At 49.4% G+C, this 18,591-nt stretch overlaps 1 protein-coding gene across 2 annotated transcripts; it reads left to right on the top strand.

Moving 5' to 3' along the window:
* Positions 1-741: 741 nt before the first annotated feature.
* LOC143959464 (NACHT, LRR and PYD domains-containing protein 14-like) lies at positions 742-17,523 on the top strand. 2 transcript variants are annotated; one of them, XM_077468118.1, is made up of 13 exons: positions 742-907; positions 7,212-7,253; positions 7,352-9,062; positions 9,630-9,719; positions 10,854-11,024; positions 11,514-11,684; positions 12,859-13,029; positions 14,529-14,699; positions 14,786-14,956; positions 15,454-15,624; positions 15,710-15,883; positions 16,002-16,074; positions 16,711-17,523. In XM_077468118.1, the coding sequence occupies exons 1-12, from the start codon at positions 757-759 to the stop codon at positions 16,048-16,050; spliced, it is 3,243 nt and encodes a 1,080-aa protein (XP_077324244.1). In that variant the 5' UTR covers positions 742-756; the 3' UTR covers positions 16,051-16,074; positions 16,711-17,523. The 2 variants fall into 2 exon arrangements, with proteins under 2 accessions (XP_077324244.1, XP_077324245.1); XM_077468119.1 differs by lacking the exon at positions 742-907 and adding an exon at positions 992-1,072.
* The last annotated feature ends 1,068 nt before the right edge of the window (positions 17,524-18,591 follow it).

The following is an 18,591-nucleotide window of genomic DNA, read 5'->3' as shown; positions in this document are numbered from 1 at the left end:
GGGGTGGAGCCAGTGATGTAGACTTGGAGAGTTGGGTGGAAGGTAACGCTGTGCTCACCATACAGAGCAGTAGACGGATATGTACATATTTCATGTTATACACCCACACTCTACGAATAGCGCCTCCTGTGGTGGTGTGAGGAACAGTCAATGAGAATGTCGGGGGGTTTTCTCTACATTTTCTATCAGTTTGGGGATTGAATTACAGAAAACACTCTGATTGGTCCAATTTACTTCGGGAATTTTGTGGCCCAACTGAAGCATGAGAGGATTTCACCTGTCCGGAATATCCGAGTTCTATAGAAGGCGAGGCTGACAGAAGACATCTATTGTCCAACCTGTGTGTGTGATTATATGTCAGTATTCCATTGTACATCTATGGAGGGGCTGCTATGGACGGGTTGTTATGAAGGGTTGCTATGGACAGGTTTCCATGGAGGGTTGCTATGGGATTGTTATGAAGGGTTGCTATGGACTGGTTGCTATGGAAGGGTTGCTATGAATGATTGTTATGAAGGGTTGCTATGGAGAAGAAGCACTTGTATAAGGGGGAGGAGTCCTGTAAGTGATTGGCGGGGAATGCTGGGACTCCTCCCCCTCCTCTCCCCGCAATTCAGTTCAGTGAAACCGTCAGATAGTGTCACGGAAGTGACCTTAAACTTTAGACGGCTCGGATAGCGGCGGAGAGAGAGAGCGGGCAACCGTGGCTCGGGGAGGGGATTGTCTGACGGCCTTGCTGCAAATCCTCTGGAACGCATGGCGCAAGTGTTTGGAACGCATCGCGCATGTGCAGTGCGAAATTGCTGGCAGCTACGTCACTTCCGGAGCATTCTACGATGGGGAGGGGAATATGACACTACAGCAGCACAGGCGCCATTTTCCCGGAGACCATCCCCCTTCTCTCTGGGTGAGCATTCCATCCATCCTCCGGGGTGGGAGGGGTCAGGGCGGGGTGTGGTCTCCGGGAGGATGACGGGGTGGGAGGGGCGTGATTCGGTGTGGTAGGAGGGGAGGAGGGGTATATAAGGAGGGGAAGAAGTTCCTGGAACACATCTGACTGAGGAGCTGAGAGGTGAGGAGAGAAGAGCAGCCCGCTGATCACTAGAAGGGAGGGAGGGGGATGTGTGGGGTGTATATAATATGTATGTATAATGTCGGGGGGGGGTGTACACCCCTCTATTCCATATAATGGGGGGGCTGGGCAGTTAATGATGATGGTGGGGTGTATATAGTATGTATAATGTGTGGGGGGGTTATATATAATTATGGGGGAGGGGCTGTACACCCCACTATTCCATATAATGGGGGTTGGGCTGTTAGTAATGATGATGGGGGGGGGGGGGAGACTCATCACACCCCCACTTGGTCTTTTTGGGGTATGCCCCTCTGAAGAGTGATGTGAGTTGCTCTTCAGAGGACATTTGTCAGGCTGTCTTGTATCGCCTCCTCCTCTCTGTACACACTTGGAGCCCCCCGATGGGTGAATGGGGGGGGGGGTGGTAATAGTTGGTGCACACCTGATTGGGTGGGTGAGAAGGTCGGGAGGGGGGCGTGTCATCAGATGTTGTAACAGAAGTGATGATCCGTTGCCATCTTGCTACACCGAGTGTCATGTGACCTTTATTACCATCGATCTGAACTTGTGTGGTGGAATAAAGGATTTAATAATCCTGATTTTTCTAAGCGGCGGTCTGTGAGATCGGACGCTTCACCGCGGACTTTATAATTCAACATCTAAACCGTCAGATCGAGTTTTAGATCCCGTATTTCACCACATAAGCTCCCTTTACTGGTAAAATAAGTGTGAAATGCCAGACTCCACTGGGTGTACTAAGATGTCAGCTTGCCCCATTCTCACTGTATCCTTACTGTGGGGTGTAGCAAGATGTCCGCTTTCCGCTTTCTCTCTGTATCCATACTGTGGGGTGTAGCAAGATGTCCGCTTTCCGCTTTCTCTCTGTATTCTTACTGTGGGGTGTAGCAAGATGTCGGCTTTCCGCCTTCTCGCTGTATCCTTACTGTGGGGTGTAGCAAGATGTCAGCTTGCTGCCTTCTCATTATGATGATCACACAGTGGTGAGTCTGGGGTTGTACCTTCTATCCGGAGTGGTAGCATGCTGCCTGTCACTCAGGTGGGCAGGAGGGGTAGCTGCCCTGGGCGCAGTGGTTTTATTTCTGGGGGCAGTTTGGCATCCTTGCCCTGGATGCCCTTGTCCTGGCACTGCTGTGCCCCGCCACTTGCCATCGGGATTTCAGATCTGTGCCCTCTTGGCCAACCCAGACCAACCTCTCCCTCACTCCTCTGCCCTTGCAGAGGTACGAAGAATCGCCCCGCCGGGGGTAGGCAACCTGGGGCTTGTGGAACTACATTTCCCATGAGGCATTGCAAGGCTGGCAGTTACAATTACTCCCAGAGGCATGCTGGGACTTGTAGTTCTACAAAAGCTGGAGGGCAGTGGGTGGCCAGACTTCATGTACCTACATCTCCCCTGGTCTTGCCTCCTGGGGGCCCCTCTACTGACCTGATGGGGGGGGGGGGGGGTGTAATTCTAGAGGTAGGAAGGAGGGCGGTTCTAGTAAAAATCAATGTGTTTGATTTGGGCAGGAATGAGCCATAAAGCTGCCCCCCCCGTGCTGATGGTGCTGTGGGGCCCCCTACAACAGGGCCGGCTGTACTTATCAGTGGTCCTGAGTGGGAGGGGGTGTATATGACCTGTGTGTGAAGCTGACTCTGATGTCGGAGGAGAGCGGAGTCCTTCCATATCACACTCCTCCTCATCCAATCGGATATTCTAGAGGAAAAGTAGATGGTGTAATGTATAATAAACAATCTCCCCTCCCCCCCCCCCCCTTTAATATACAATATAACTGGGGAAATGCCCCAAATATCACCCCATTGTTGTATCGGAGGGGAGATCTGTGTAATCATTATATTGTATAACTCGCCACCTCGGTGTTTCTCTGAATATCCAACCACATCTCTCCCCTGATTGGATAATCGGGAATGTCTGGATGTGACTGGAGTTGCTTTGGGCTGGGTGGGGGAGGGGGGCCCAGAATCCCTTGGAGAGGTGGGGAAGCTCTTGTTTCGTCCCTCCTGTGTGTAAGTCGCCCGGTGTCCATTAGGGGCGCAGGGTGACCGAGCCGACTAATATTTCTGCAGGATATAGACGATTCCTGGAGGAGGCGCTCCGTCTGCTTCTGGGGGGCAGTTTCTGGTTTTGTTTTGCTGGGGGGGACCTCCTTAAGTGTATAAAGCCCCGTATTCATGTCCAACGAAACGTAGCAGTTTTAGTCCTGCCCGGTTCTTGGTTACAATCTTGGGCTGTAATATCTGAGGAGGGTCCTGATGGCGGCACTCGAGCCGAGGACCCCGTAACAGAAGGACCCGGTCACTGCAGTCCCATCCATTCCTCTTCACCCTCCTGGGGGCTTCCATCAGAACCTCATCACAGGGGGGTTCCCGTGTGAAGTGTCTGCTGGAAGCTGCCCCCCTCCCAAAACCCATGCTCACCACCCTGCAATCCCCCCTCCCCCATTGCTGAGGCAGGTTCTTTTTTTTTTTTTTTTTTTTTTTTTTTTTTTTTAGGGGGTGGGGTGCCTCCTGTGTGAAATCTGCTGGAAGCAAGTGACTCCCCCCCCCCCCCCCCCTGACTCGCCCTCACCACCCCCCCCCCCCAGTGCTGAGTCAGAGGTTCCTATGTGATGACGCTGTGATTGAAGCCGTTAGTTATTGTATTGGAGGGGGAGAGGAGAGTCACTTTCATATAAAAGTGATTTATTAAAGGAAATTTGTTTTTCTATAACAAACATTTCTCCTCCTGTGTCAGCCAATCGGGAGGGAGAGTTTTCTGTAAATGAGGTGGGGGGGAGTCTCTGCCCTCACTGTATAAAATGCACCTTCTCACCATCCCCCCCCCCTCATAAAATACCTTCTTGCTACCGCCCTGAATTTGACATTGTGCCCTATAATCCTCCATCAATCCCCCCCATGTGTGCAAATCATCCTTCACCGTGTCACATGACCCCCAACTCCCCCCCCCATGTGTGCAAATCATCCTTCACCGTGTCACATGACCCCCAACTCCCCCCCCATGTGTGCAAATCATCCTTCACCGTGTCACATGACCCCCAACTCCCCCCCCATGTGTGCAAATCATCCTTCACCGTGTCACATGACCCCCAACTCCCCCCCATGTGTGCAAATCATCCTTCACCGTGTCACATGACCCCCAACTCCCCCCATGTGTGCAAATCATCCTTCACCGTGTCACATGACCCCAACTCCCCCCCATGTGTGCAAATCATCCTTCACCGTGTCACATGACCCCCAACTCCCCCCATGTGTGCAAATCATCCTTCACCGTGTCACATGACCCCAACTCCCCCCCATGTGTGCAAATCATCCTTCACCGTGTCACATGACCCCCAACTCCCCCCCCATGTGTGCAAATCATCCTTCACCGTGTCACATGACCCCCAACTCCCCCCCATGTGTGCAAATCATCCTTCACCGTGTCACATGACCCCCAACTCCCCCCATGTGTGCAAATCATCCTTCACCGTGTCACATGACCCCAACTCCCCCCCATGTGTGCAAATCATCCTTCACCGTGTCACATGACCCCCAACTCCCCCCATGTGTGCAAATCATCCTTCACCGTGTCACATGACCCCAACTCCCCCCCATGTGTGCAAATCATCCTTCACCGTGTCACATGACCCCCAACTCCCCCCATGTGTGCAAATCATCCTTCACCGTGTCACATGACCCCAACTCCCCCCCCCCCCCTCTCCATGTGCTTCGCTATGTCCCCCCCCCCCCCCCCCCCACCTCTTCAGGTAAGTGACTCCTCTTTACAGAAAATGAGAACTAGGATATCTATATCTGGTGTTCAGGAATGATAGTATAATATAAAATGCATAATTTTGAATAATAACTTGTATAAAATGGTGATATATATGTATATTAATGTATATCTATTAATCTTTAGTCCATTTAGAAAGGACACAGGATAGATATATATCACACAATATCACATACAATGATTATCTATATGGATACATGTATCATTCCAGTATCCAATCAATATTTGTTTATATAAACAGGTTACATTCTTATACAGTTATAATCACAATTATATGTTTTTTTATAATACTAATTTGTTGCTAAAACACTTTTGATCACACTTCATATATAATCTCTCCATGACAAAGTTCCCCAGATCACCAGATCCCAAACCACAAGATCTCCTTGGTGACCCCCAAATATCACATACAGTCTGTGAAATACGTCTGATTTGTATCTTCCCCTCACCGTGTCTGGAGACATTTGTACTGTAGTAGATATCAGATCCCGGCTTCTAATATCCGTATATTCTGGATGTAAAAATTACACAATTTCCAATGTTTCCTCCTAGTGTCTTCAAATGAACATTCAGCATACAGTCCCATTCTTTACTTTTCTAATGGAGGTGTCTTATTTGCCCTGTTGGGGTAGATCTGCACCTCGTATCTAATGGAGGTGTCTTATTTGCCCTGTTGGGGTAGATCTCCACCTCGTATCTAATGGGGGTGTCTTATTTGCCCTGTTGGGGTAAATCTCCACCTCGTATCTAATGGAGGTGTCTTATTTGCCCTGTTGGGGTAGATCGCCACCTCGTATCTAATGGAGGTGTCTTATTTGCCCTGTTGGGTAGATCTCCACCTCGTATCTAATGGAGGTGTCTTATTTGCCCTGTTGGGTAGATCTCCACCTCGTATCTTAGTCATTGTCTCATTGACATCGGAGTCCATATTGAGGTGACTTTAGGATATCTCTTCACTCTCTGATACAATGGGGTTTATTTTAACCTTCCTTGACTTAAAAGTTATTGCGGCTTCAGTCTGAGTCGGCTGGAGACTTTTGTGTCACATCCCGGCTTTCCAAGGGGTCATATAAATTGGTCACCTAATTCTGATGGGAGGGGAAGTGGTCCTTTGGTGTCGCTGATTTACATTTTACCAAACTAACACAAAAATAACAATATGATATTTTGAGGGATATGTTATGACAATCCCCCTTTTGTTCAGGTTTTCTCAATACCGGCTTGTAGAACTTTTAAAAGAGAGCGAATCCCTTTCACATTTGGAAAAACCTGTGAGATCTTCTACTTTGCTTTTTAACCACTAGAGACTCGCGCTATAGCCAAATGACAGCTACAGCGCGGACCTCCTTTGCCGGGACTACGTCTATTGACGTCGTCCCGTGCACGAGCGGCCTGCACACCCCCTGAGGGGCACGCACGGCGCGCTCTGTGATCGGCGAGTCTATGAGACTCGCCTGATCACCGATCCGTGCAAGGGGTCGATCCCGACCCCTTATCATGTGATCAGCTGTCAGCCAATGACAGCTGATCATGTGATATAACGGAGCCGGTAATCGGCTATTATTCCTCCTCGCGCTGACAGCGTGAGGAGAAAAAAAAAGCCGATCACCGGCAGCCGTGATCGGGACATCAGTCCCAATCACGGCCAGCCCTGCCAGTGCCAAATGTTTAAAAAATAAGTGCCACCCAGCAGTGCCCACAATCTGCCTCAAAGGTGCTGCACCCCAGTGCCACTTATCCATGCCCAGCAGTGCCGCCCATCTGTGCCGCCTTAACTATGCCTATCAGTGCCCACTAGTGCCGCCTAATCAGCGCACTTCAATGAAGGAGAAAAATGACCCGTTTGCAAAATTTTATAACAAACTATTAAAACATGATTTTTTTTTTTTTGCATCTTTTTTTGTTTGTTTAGCAAAAAATAAAACTCCGAGCTGTAACTAAATACCACCAAAAGAAAGCTCTATTTGTGGGAAAAAATGATAAAAATTTCATTTGGGTACAGTGTTGTATGACCGCGCAATTGTCATTCAAAGTGCATCAGCGCTGAAAGCTGAAAATTGGTCTGGGACTGAGGGGGGTTTAAGTGCCCAGTAAGCAAGTGGTTAAAGTTCTCCAAGAGGTCACAGTTCAATAATATCAATACTATACTTCATCCACCTTTTTTTTTTTTTTTTTTCTAGGCCTACTGAAATCTCTTATCTCCGCCGTGAATATTAAATGTATTTCTTCATGAATTCACAACAATGGAAAGGGAACTCGTTATCCCCCCCCCCCCCCCCCATCAGGTGTCTCCGATTGTCCTCTATACGGTGATCGCTAATCTCCTCCATTCTTCTCTTCCAGATCCAGAAGTGACCGGCACCATGGCGGAGTCCCCTCTGACAGGTAATCTTTGTGAAGATGAGGTGGGATCCGATCTTCCCAGTCTCTGTACTCGGCGTCTATCTGCTGGTCCTCCATTAATCCAAATTTCTCCTCCACAGAATGGAAATCCAAATATCTGGCCTCTGTTAAAGAGGTCTTCCAACCCATCGAAGAGCGTGCCTGCCACCTGGGGAAGGTTGTAGGCGGGAGATACCCCAGGCTCCGCCCCCTGAAGATTAATAAGGGGGAAGATCCCACAATCCCTTTCTCTGGCACTTTACTTCAGGAGGCGGAGGTCACCAAGTCCTCGGAGCGATATTCCCCATCCGGTGTCCAGGACCTGTTTGTCCCTGATGGCAGCGGATTTGCCCCCAAGACTCTGGTGTTGGTGGGTCCTCCTGGAATCGGTAAAACTCTGACCACACAGAGGATCATGCTGGACTGGGCCTCTGGAAAGCTCTACGCCGACCAGTTTCACTTTGTGTTCTATCTGAGCGGCAGACAAATAAACAAGATTACCGGCAATATCAACATTGAAGGACTTGTGACCAAAAGCACCAAGCTGCAGTTCTCGGAGAATCTGATCAAGTCGGCTCTCAATGATCCTTCCAAGGTTCTGATCATTCTTGATGGGTTTGATGAGTTGAGGTGGACCCTGGAAGATGATGATAATGAGGACTATGAAGACCCCTTCGAGGAGACCCACAAAGAAACTCTTCTAAGATGCCTATTGAGCAAAGAGATCCTCAGCGACTCCTCACTACTTCTCACAACCAGATCCATGTCCCTCAAGAAGATGAAGGACTTCGCTCGCTCCTCTTCTTCTGTAGAACTTCTGGGGTTTTCGGAGGGAGATCTTGAGAAAAATTTCCATCATTTCTTTAACAGTAAAGATCAGGCAGAGCAGGCTGTGTCGGTACTAAAAGAAAACCAAGTTCTGTTGGGTTTGAGTTCGGTCCCTTTGACCTGTTGGCTTGTCTGTAGGATCCTGAAGGTGGGAATGAAGGATGAGCTTAGCTCAGCAAACTGTAAAACTCTCACCTCCGTGTATCTGTCTTATCTCAGAAGCTTCCTCATCAATCCAGGCAGCACCCAGCCAATACTCCAGTGTCTGAAGAACCTCTGTGCATTGGCCAATGATGGGATCCTGGATCGGAGAAGCTTGTTTGATGAGGAGGATCTTGGAAGGAATGGACTGACTATATCAGAGGTGGCTTCTGTTTTCCCAAATGACAGCATTTTCCAGAAGAATGTGGAAGACCCAACCAACTACAGCTTCATTCACCTGAGTGTTCAGGAATTCTTTGCTGCTTTGTATTATGTGCTGGGAGAAGATGCTGAGGTTAAAGAGACCAAAGGGGTAAATGGAGATACATTCCTCCCAAGAGTCTGCAGTGGAAGATCCCTGTTTTATCAGTCGGAACATCAGCCATACTTGAGCTCAACCATAAAGTTCCTCTTTGGCCTCCTCAATAATAAGCAGTTGAAGGACCTTGCAGATGTCGTTGGGTCCAGCGTTTCTTTAAGAGCCAAACCGGCCATGGAAAAATGGCTGACAGCCGGAAAACCCTCTGAATTCTGTCCTGATGCACTAACCTGCTTCTACGAAGCTCAGGACGAGGCGTTGCGTAGCCGAGCGTTCAGTGCCCCCGACCTGCTGTTCCAGTCGTGTTTTTACAGCTCATTCATGGAGAATGTTCATATTCGGGAGATGTTGTATTGTCTGGCAGATCGGGCGAGCTTTGTCTCCATCCGCCTGGAGGATCACCTGATGCGACCCAAAGACTTGGAATCGCTGTCCCCCTTCTTCCATGGATCTTCAAAGCTTTCGTAAGTATTAACCCGTCTAGTCTGTTTACTCCAAAGTAACATCTGTCCATGATGTCCTACAAGATGTGGGGAATCGGGAATGTTTTCCGTCGTACAAAACACGTTTATCTTCCCTTTCTTGAGGCCAAGTCTTCATGCTGGATTTTGGCTTTCCTAGTCTGAGGCATATTATAGCTTTGTGTTTAATTTTAAGGCCTCAGTAGTTAACAAAGTTTGGTATTCAAACTAAGCTTCCTTGAACTGCCTTCAGCCACTGAACCATCTGGTATGGGGAAACCCTTCCAGAATGGTCATCATAGGAGCCAGGCTATCCTGACTACTGGTACCCTGGGCATTCTGTGTATGGGCCTCCTCTGTAATATCATGGCTTTCTCCAATGCTGGACCTAATCCAGTGTCCATTGAGGTTCTCCGAAGTTTGGGCTCTGATCGCAGTTCATGTATCTTGGCGCTCTCCATCCATGAGACCTCATTGTCTAACTGCTTTTTGACCCTTTAACAAATATATTTGAAGGTAGAGCTCCTGGCTTGAAAAGTGTCCTGTAAAAAGATGATTTATATTTTTCAGCTTTACACGGTGCGGCTTTGCCGAGGACTTTGAGACCGGTGGAAAAGCTTCCTGGCTGTCCAACCCAGACAGCAAGATCCAAGAACTGGAGTAAGTTTGTGTCCTCCTCATCTCTGGTCTGGTGACCTAGGTTTGAACCTCCTTGGGGCAGTCGTGTCCTTCAGATTTTTAGAAGAGCTCATTATCTTAAATTGGGATTCCACCCTAAAGTGGAAACTCCGCTGATCGGATCCCTCCCCCCCCCCCCCCCCCTCCGGTGTCACAATTGACACCTTTCAGGGGGGAGGGGGGTGGAGATACCTGTCAAAGACAGGTATTTACACCCACTTCCGGGCATAGACTCCCGCGGGAGTCTACGCCATTTCCTGTCCTGCCGCGCTGTCTGCTGGGACACACACGGGTCCCAGTGACAGCGCGGAGATTTCCTATTGCGCTGTGCGACTCGCGCATGCGCAGTAGGGAGCCGGGAAGTGAAGCCGATTCGCTTCACTTCCTGATTCCCTCACCTAGAATGGTGGCGGCAGCAGCCGAGAGATCGATCGGCATCGGCTGCCGGCATCGCTGGAACCTGGGACAGGTGAGTGTCCATTTATTAAGTCAGCAGCTGTAGTATTTATAGATGCTGGCTTTTAATATTTATATTATTTTTTTGGTGGAATCCCTCTAAGTTCCTTCACTGGTGGACATGCAGACTTCTGGAGTATACGGCCTCCCACCAGAAGTTTGGGCTTTGATAGTTGCCCCTTTGATAGTTGCCCCTTTGATAGTTGCCCCTTTGATAGTTGCCCCTTTGATAGTTGCCCCTTTGATAGTTGCCCCTTTGATAGTTGCCCCTTTGATAGTTGCCCCTTTGATAGTTGCCCCTTTGATAGTTGCCCCTTTGATAGTTGCCCCTTTGATAGTTGCCCCTTTGATAGTTGCCCCTTTGATAGTTGCCCCTTTGATAGTTGCCCCTTTGATAGTTGCCCCTTTGATAGTTGCCCCTTTGATAGTTGCCCCTTTCTTTCATGGGCTATTTCCCCCCCATGTCTACAGTCTAGAGACTCTAGTCACTACATAGGACCATTGAGTGAGCTGGGACTATAGGAATCACCAGGTCTTGGGTGGTCAAGCCTTCTCCTTTAGGAAGGAAAGGAGCAGAATAGTAATTTTGTTCAGAGTTTGACTTTTTTCTATGGCCTTGGAACTCTTTATTTTTATTTAAAGCTTGTGCTCTCCTCGCAGGTTCCATGTTTGTGTGGTCGCCCCGTCCTTCTTCGAGGATCTTCGTTCTCTTATTTCTTCCAGCCGATCGCTCACCAAACTTGTCATAAGTCACCACACTCTGGAGGACTCCGCTTTGAAAATCATCTGCGATGGTCTGCGCCAGCCGGGCTGTACCCTGCGGGAACTGTCGTAAGTATTCTAGAAGGTATTGGACAGTTGTGAACAGACCCGGGTGACGCTAAAAACACAAATATTGGACAAACTTTATTTTTTTACTTCTATTCAATTTGTGAGGGACAATTTATTGCTTTATCACCATCAGATGTTGTGATCACAAGTAAGAGCTGTGCATTAGGCTGGCCAATGACAAAGCGTCTGGATGTCTACCTGTCCATCACCCAAGGCTGGTCCTCCCTCTGCGTCAGTAATTGCCTCTACTCTTCTGGGAAGGCTCCACCAGATGGAAATGAGCTTGGTTGCTGATAATGGGGGGGGTTGGCTTTACTTTTATTTATTTTTATATTTTTTTTGCCTCCATCTCAGAAACTGTCGGTGGTAAGGAGGTGTCCTCATTGCTGCATGTTTGTTTGTCTCCTCTCCCTGTGCTTTGACATGTTCATTTGGTCCAGTCTAAACACGCTGGATCCCAGATTCCCAATCTCTGATTTTTATCTGCAGGCTTGATGACTGCAACTTGGCCGCCATAGGCTGTGAGATCCTTGGCTCCGCCCTTAAAGAGAACCGCTCTCTGCACAAGTTGGATCTGGCACTGAATAAAATTGAGGACGACGGAGTGAAATTTCTATGTGAGGGGCTGAAGGATCCGGGTTGTACCCTACAGGAGCTGAGGTGAGTCCTCCGTCATATTTATAATGGAGGGGAGGATCTGGGCTGTACCCTACAGGAGCTGAGGTGAGTCCTCCGTCATATTTATAATGGAGGGAAGGATCCGGGTTGTACCCTACAGGAGCTGAGGTGAGTCCTCCGTCATATTTATAATGGAGGGGAGGATCCGGGCTGTACCCTACAGGAGCTGAGGTGAGTCCTCCGTCATATTTATAATGGAGGGGAGGATCCGGGCTGTACCCTACAGGAGCTGAGGTGAGTCCTCCGTCATATTTATAATGGAGGGAAGGATCCGGGCTGTACTCTGTGGGAGGTGAGTCCTCCGTCTTTATACTAGAGTGAAGGATCTGCAGAGATGTTCAGCTGGATCTGACAAATGTTTGGTGTCTTTGCATGAAATATCAGGTCATGTTTGGCATGCAAGTTTCTGAATAATGAAATGTTCTGATAAGATAAACCTGTGACTGGGCGCCTCATCACTGGTGTCCATGTATGTCACACATCCGAGTGCCAGGACCCGCTGGGATCTTCTCCTCCTTCTCGGATCATACCCTCCCTAAGGAGGGTGAGGCCTTCATTTGAGCACAGTAGACATGGTGCTTGTCTGGACAGAGATAGCGCTACTTGGGTCCAAAGAGGAACATCCTTACTAATCACATTGTGTATGGCCGGGCTGACTTGTTGCTCTCATGTCTTCATACATTAATTCTCAGTAAAAGCCCCATGAGCAGATCCACCCACCTCCAGTAATGAGAAGTGGAGTTGTTGGGTTTGTAGATTCCCATTCTGGGAAGACTTCATCTCCTATAATAGAAATACTAGAAGGGCCGTGTCCCCTCTTGGAGATCTGCATTAATTTCCTGTCCTGTAGACACGGCAGGAAGAGAATCCCAAGTGATGGGGAACTTCCTCAGACGGTTGTCACCAGAACAGGTGTCAATCTTGGAAGATTTCCTTCCATTCCTGTTCTGGCGACAACTCACTATTGGGTTTTCCTTATTTATTCTAACAGGAATTGACGGCAACAAACCAGATCTATTCCAACCTCTCCCCATCTCCTCTGCCGCTCCTCCCCCCCCCCCCCCCCCCCCCTCCTTACCTTCTAGAAGTGTTTATTAGGCTGTAAGGACTCTGCCTAGATTTACCAAGTTCTGACCGGACTTGTCCTCTCCTCCAGGATGGAATTCTGTGAGCTGACTCCGGCCTGCGGGGACTTCCTGCGCTCTGCTCTGATGACCAATCGATCGCTCACCACCTTATATCTGAGAGATTGCAGCCTCCAGGACTCCGGGGCCAAGCTGCTGTGTGAGGCGCTCCGCCAGCCGGGCTGCACTCTGAAGGAGCTGGTGTAAGTTCTGATGGGTACATTGTATGGGGGGTGGGGGAGGTCTGATGGGTACATTGTATGGGGGGGGGGAGGGGGAGGTCTGATGGGTACATTGTATGGGGGGAGGTCTGATGGGTACACTGTATGGGGGGTCTGATGGGTACATTGTATAGAGGGGGGTGGGGGGGGGGTGTCTGATGGGTACACTGTATGGGGGTGGTCTGACAGACTACCTGACTGCCTCCACCAAGATGCAGCTTTCTCCACTTTGGAACCAGGTATTATCGCTGAGCACCCAAGAACTGGACGACACTATCTTGGGTGCAAACTGGAACTGACTTTATTGTAAAGCACAAAGAATCAGGTAAGGGCCTGATCACATTATCCTAAACAATGCAAACTGTAAACAATCAGCACATCTAATGAACTGCCAACAGTGATCTAATTGCCAGTAAGCTAATCCACAGCCAGACAATGCTTTGCTGGGACAGCGAAGTCCACCAGACAGTCCAGAAACGAGCCCACCCTGTATAGAGTACATCACACATTCTGTCTTTTGGGTACTTGTGTCTTCTATCCACTAGAAAAGGGGAATTTAGATTTTTCAAGAGATTGTTAGATATTTCTGTCCCAAGTGAAGGAGCCTCTCCAACCCAGTATGCATGAAGGCCACCATGTTTGGTCTGATGGGTACATGGTCTTATGGGCTGAGAGAATTGTTCTAATGCACGTGTTGGGTGGCGGAAGGTGAGGTGGGTGTTGGGTGGCGGAAGGTGAGGTGGGTGTTGGGTGGCGGAAGGTGAGGGGGGTGTTGGGTGGCGGAAGGTGAGGTGGGTGTTGGGTGGCGGAAGGTGAGGTGGGTGTTGGGTGGCGGAAGGTGAGGGGGGTGTTGGGTGGCGGAAGGTGAGGTGGGTGGCGGAAGGTGAGGTGGGTGTTGGGTGGCGGAAGGTGAGGTGGGTGTTGGGTGGCGGAAGGTGAGGGGGGTGTTGGGTGGCGGAAGGTGAGGGGGGTGTTGGGTGGCGGAAGGTGAGGTGGGTGGCGGAAGGTGAGGTGGGTGGCGGAAGGTGAGGTGGGTGGCGGAAGGTGAGGTGGGTGGCGGAAGGTGAGGTGGGTGGCGGAAGGTGAGGTGGGTGGCGGAAGGTGAGGTGGGTGTTGGGTGGCGGAAGGTGAGGTGGGTGTTGGGTGGCGGAAGGTGAGGTGGGTGTTGGGTGGCGGAAGGTGAGGGAGAAAGGTGAAGTGGGTGGAGGAAGGTGTGGTGTATGTACCACTTGAAATGGTGGACATCCTCAGCATTTCTCAGGGTGGTCATGTACCTTGTACACCTTCTGGGCAGGTGACCACCGAACCCAAACTTGGTCATTTTAGTTCATTTCCTCCCTTCTATACACCAACCAATCCCAGAATGATGGTGTAAGGCCTCCTATGTTTCTCACCAATGGTGAGCAGACTGAACGTTGTCTGGCAATCCTGGTCACATGGTCTGATGGGGCTGATCACATGGTCTTGTTTCATCTCTGCAGGTTGTTTGAGGCAAAACTCACCAGCGTGTCCTGTGAGGATCTACAATCGGTTATCCTTAAAAACCGGACCCTCACCAGCCTGAATGTGAGGGACAACAACCTTGGCGACTCCGGAGTGAAGCTCCTCTGTAAAGGGCTGAGTGACCCGAGCTGTACCATGCAGGAGCTGATGTAAGGATTTGGCCAATGGTCTGCCAATCTAGCGCCAGGTCCGGGAGGTGATTGGGTAGAAGTTCTCATACGGGTTCTCTTTACAGATTATCTTCCTGTGAGCTGACCCAGGCGTCCTGTGAGGACCTCCGCTCAGTCCTCCTCACCAACCGATCTCTGACCAAACTGAGCCTCACCTGGAATAGTCTGGAGGATTCTGGAGTGAAAATTCTGTGTGAAGGGCTCAGAGACCCGGGCTGTACCCTGCAGGAGCTGGAGTGAGACTTCTATACACTATATGATAGACAACTAAACTCTGTATATGTTTTCCATGCAATACCCCCCCCACCCCTCCCCCTCCCTGAGTGCAGACCACCTTGAAAACTACCACAATCTTCCCATCCGGTGCTCCTCAGTGCACATGCTCAGTATTATTATTATACAGGATTTATATAGTGCCAACAGTTTACGCAGTGCTTTACAACAGTAGCCCCATTCATTCAGTCTGCGTACCCATCGTAATAAATGGGGGGGGGGGGGGGGGGTGTGTCGATCATGAGCAGTGGGAGGAGCGCCTTCCCTGGTCTGGGTTCTTACAGGTGGCCCTGGCCTAGTCTTTAGAGAAATTCTTTGGTTTGTGGTGGGGCCCTTGGGTTGGTGGTCTTGCTGTAGCCCCCCTCCCCCCAGGGCCCTTACAGGTGGCTCCTCTTTTGCTCTGTTCAGGTTTTATATGAATGTCCGGCATAAATCTGACTCTCTATGGTTTCCTCCTCAGTCTGTACGGATGTGACCTGTCCTCCTCCTCCCTGGAAGATCTCTCCTCTGTGATCACCACCAGCCGATCTCTCACCAAACTGGATCTGGCAGGAAATAGATTCACGGACACCGGAGTGAAGCCGCTATGTGAGGCGCTCCGGAACCCCGGCTGTACACTGCAGACATTCAGGTGAATGCTCCATTGTAACCCATGGTAACCTGGAGGTGTCTCCAGTAGAACTCCCCCATATTTATCTCCTATTCCTCCTGTACAGGGTGGGATATTGTGAGCTGACCGCATCCTGCGCTGAGGAAGTCATGGCCGTCATTAATACAAACCGCTCTCTGAAGGAGTTGGAAGTAACAAGTGAGGTTGAAGAGCCCCCGACAGATCTGGACTCTATGTTGGCAAAATTCAAGCACCCGTCCATCACTGTGGAGAAGAGCAGGTAAGTCTTTAGGCTGGGGGTGACCACCTCCAGGTAGGTCCTAGCACTCCGCCCACAGTGGAGGCCTTCCCAATCCGGGTGCACCACCCCCATACTGAACCTTTGTCTTTCCTTGTAGTACCCAGGATGGACTATTCATCTACATCAAATACAAGAAACAAGAGTGAGTTGGACGTCCCGGAGGATACAAGGTAATACAATACAAGGATTACCTCCAATACAAGGTAATCCTGGATCTAAAAGGATGGCTCCGCCCAAATAGATCAGAAATGTGATTGGAGAGAGCTCTGCTCTTCCAGTAAAACCTTCATGTGTGGGTGGGGTCTGGTCCAGAGACCACCTTTGTGACCAAGTCCAGCCTCTCCACCCAACACTGACAGTATGATGAATGGATGCCGGGAAGTGGAATCTCCTGATGCCTTCTAACTTGTTTTGGGGTTTTCATTGTCCCCCCCCCCCAAGCCTTGATTTCTTTCTGCAGGTGTTGGAGTAACAATGACAGTGGTGAACCCTCCAGGATGAGTGGCGGGTGGGGCTGCTGCAGGCCTTCCATGAATAATGGGTGGCAGTGGGTCCTTCTATGATGAGCATTGAGTGGGGAGAGCTGCAGGATCCTTCCAGCATGAGCAATGGGTGGCAAGTGATGGGGCCTCCCAAGAGGAGCAGTGGGGGTGGAGCCAGTGAGTCTTCCGGGATGAGTGGTTGGTGGGACCTTCCCCCCTCCCCCCCCCCCCCCCCGGGATGGGTGGTTTGGTGGCCCCCCCCCCCAGGGATGAGGGGTTGGTGTCCAGAAGGAATTGGTAATTGGGCTTTTCTTTATCTTCTAGGTCATCCAGGTGACGGCTTTCAGTCCTCATTGGCGCCCCCCACACACTGCACCTTATATTGTACAATGCTGGACTCCAAAGACTCTCAGGATGACCCTTGGCTTATGGGTGATCACCCCTCCTAGGATTACTCTGACTGCACTATGTCTGGATGGGATGGAACCTTCACATGAGTGGAATGACCCAATCTGAGGACAATTTTTCTCACCCCATTTCCCCCCCCCCCCCTTTGCAGCAGTATTAAATGGTTTTATTAAAATGCAAAATAATGGTATCTAGAGCCAACTATTTTTGGATGGAGTAGTTGGGAGTGTCCCTGCTGAGGACCCCCCCCCCCCCCCATGTTAAACATTGCTGGTGGGAGGGACAGATGGTGATGGAATCCAAAATGTCACCAAATCCAGACCGGAGGGGGAATCTTCCAACGGCAAGGATTCCGCTCACTTCCTGTTGTGCCTATAAGACAGGAAGTGATGGGTCACAGACTGCAGTGAGCACCTAACTGACCCTTCTCTGCTCCATCCAAAACTGAAATACTAATTTTGGCTTCAGATAAAATTTCCAGCATTGTAGGCTGATGCTTTGTAGAATGTGTCCCCAGCCCAGTGCCTTTATCGCGGGCCCCCAAGCGCCTCTATTACTGCTGTTACAGGAGATGCATTGGCACTGGACGGTTCTTCCACCACTATTTGCACTATTGGTCACCCATGGCAACCTGCATTCATTTTTATAGTTGAGTTCTTTGGGGTTTGGATTGTTTGGGTTTCTTTCGTATCAAATGTTTCCATAAGTCTAATAAAGAGATTGCAAAGATGGCTGATTTCTGAGTGGTTACTATATATAATGGAGTGATATCACATGTCTTGGAAAGCTATGATGTCATTTGCCCTGGTGATGTCACATGACCCAGTGTGTGCCCCATGATTGTCATGTAGGCGTCACGAAAACCAGATTCAATGTTAGAAATGTTTCCACCCTCCCGATTATCTACGTCATCCAGCTGGAAAGAAAACCCAATAGTTGTAAAACTAACTTCCTTGGATTGGATAGTTGAAGGGGCTTTTTATTTTTTTGGTAAATCTAAAGTTTAGAACCGACATCTTGTGGTCTAGTAGGAAGAGAATTCTGGGATGTGAATACTGAGCCCCCAACCTGAAATTTCATCTCAGTTTTCATACAATCAACACTTCTCAGGAAGGACGAGGAGACACCAGAACTTCCATCCCACGCGTTTCGTGGAACAAAGCTCACTATTTCCAGGATGGATATGAAGAGTAATCTTGTACTACAAACGTGTAGGTTACAAATGGCCATACACCGCTATTGTAACAAACGTTTGTTCCATTTTTTGTGTGTGGGAGGGGGTTCTTTTCGTATTTGAGATCTCGCCACCTACTGCAGCCTATGGGGATTTACTTTCTGCCATCCTTGCCAAGTGTCTTCTGAAGGGTGACGCTCTTATGACATGTCCTTCAACATTTCCATAAAAGGATTTCCTCTGATCTGTCACACGAGGTCCGTGTATCACTCCAAGATGACTATGCAATGTGTGGACCTTAATCTGTGACATGTGTGTTCTTCTTTTTTTTTTTTTTTTTTATTTTTTTTATTTTTTTTTTATAAGAATACTCAACAGTTTAACTCCCTCTGGATGGTGTCCTGGTCACCTCAGGGCTCAATCTAAGTAGGTCGAGGAGCTCTTTACAATTAGAATCTGGAATCCCTTTTTGGATGTGAACCCAACACCAGTTAAAAAACTATCATTTTTTTTTTTACTGACTTGGAGCTCGCCATATCTCCTCCAGGGCAGACATGGAGCTCCTAGTGTGTGTGTGTGTGTGTGTACCTGGGCAGACTTTGATGTGTCTACTGGGGCAAACA

The sequence above is a fragment of the Lithobates pipiens genome, unplaced genomic scaffold (genome assembly GCF_037356315.1).
Source record: "Lithobates pipiens isolate NorthernLeopardFrog02 unplaced genomic scaffold, aLitPip1_a1.2 Scaffold_77, whole genome shotgun sequence".
Taxonomy (NCBI): domain Eukaryota; kingdom Metazoa; phylum Chordata; class Amphibia; order Anura; family Ranidae; genus Lithobates; species Lithobates pipiens.
The sequence above is the reverse complement of the archived record's forward strand: the minus strand, read 5'-3'. Positions and strand labels throughout refer to the sequence as shown.

What these genes read in the sequence shown, in the direction of transcription:
- LOC143959464 (XM_077468118.1), top strand. Translation starts at nt 757, where the DNA reads ATGGCGCAAGTGTTTGGAACGCATCGCGCATGTGCAGTGCGAAATTGC. An exon ending in AGCAAGATCCAAGAACTGGA is followed by an intron (nt 9,720 to 10,853) that starts GTAAGTTTGTGT and finishes CTCTCCTCGCAG; the next exon opens with GTTCCATGTTTGTGTGGTCG. An exon ending in TGTACCATGCAGGAGCTGAT is followed by an intron (nt 14,700 to 14,785) that starts GTAAGGATTTGG and finishes TTCTCTTTACAG; the next exon opens with ATTATCTTCCTGTGAGCTGA.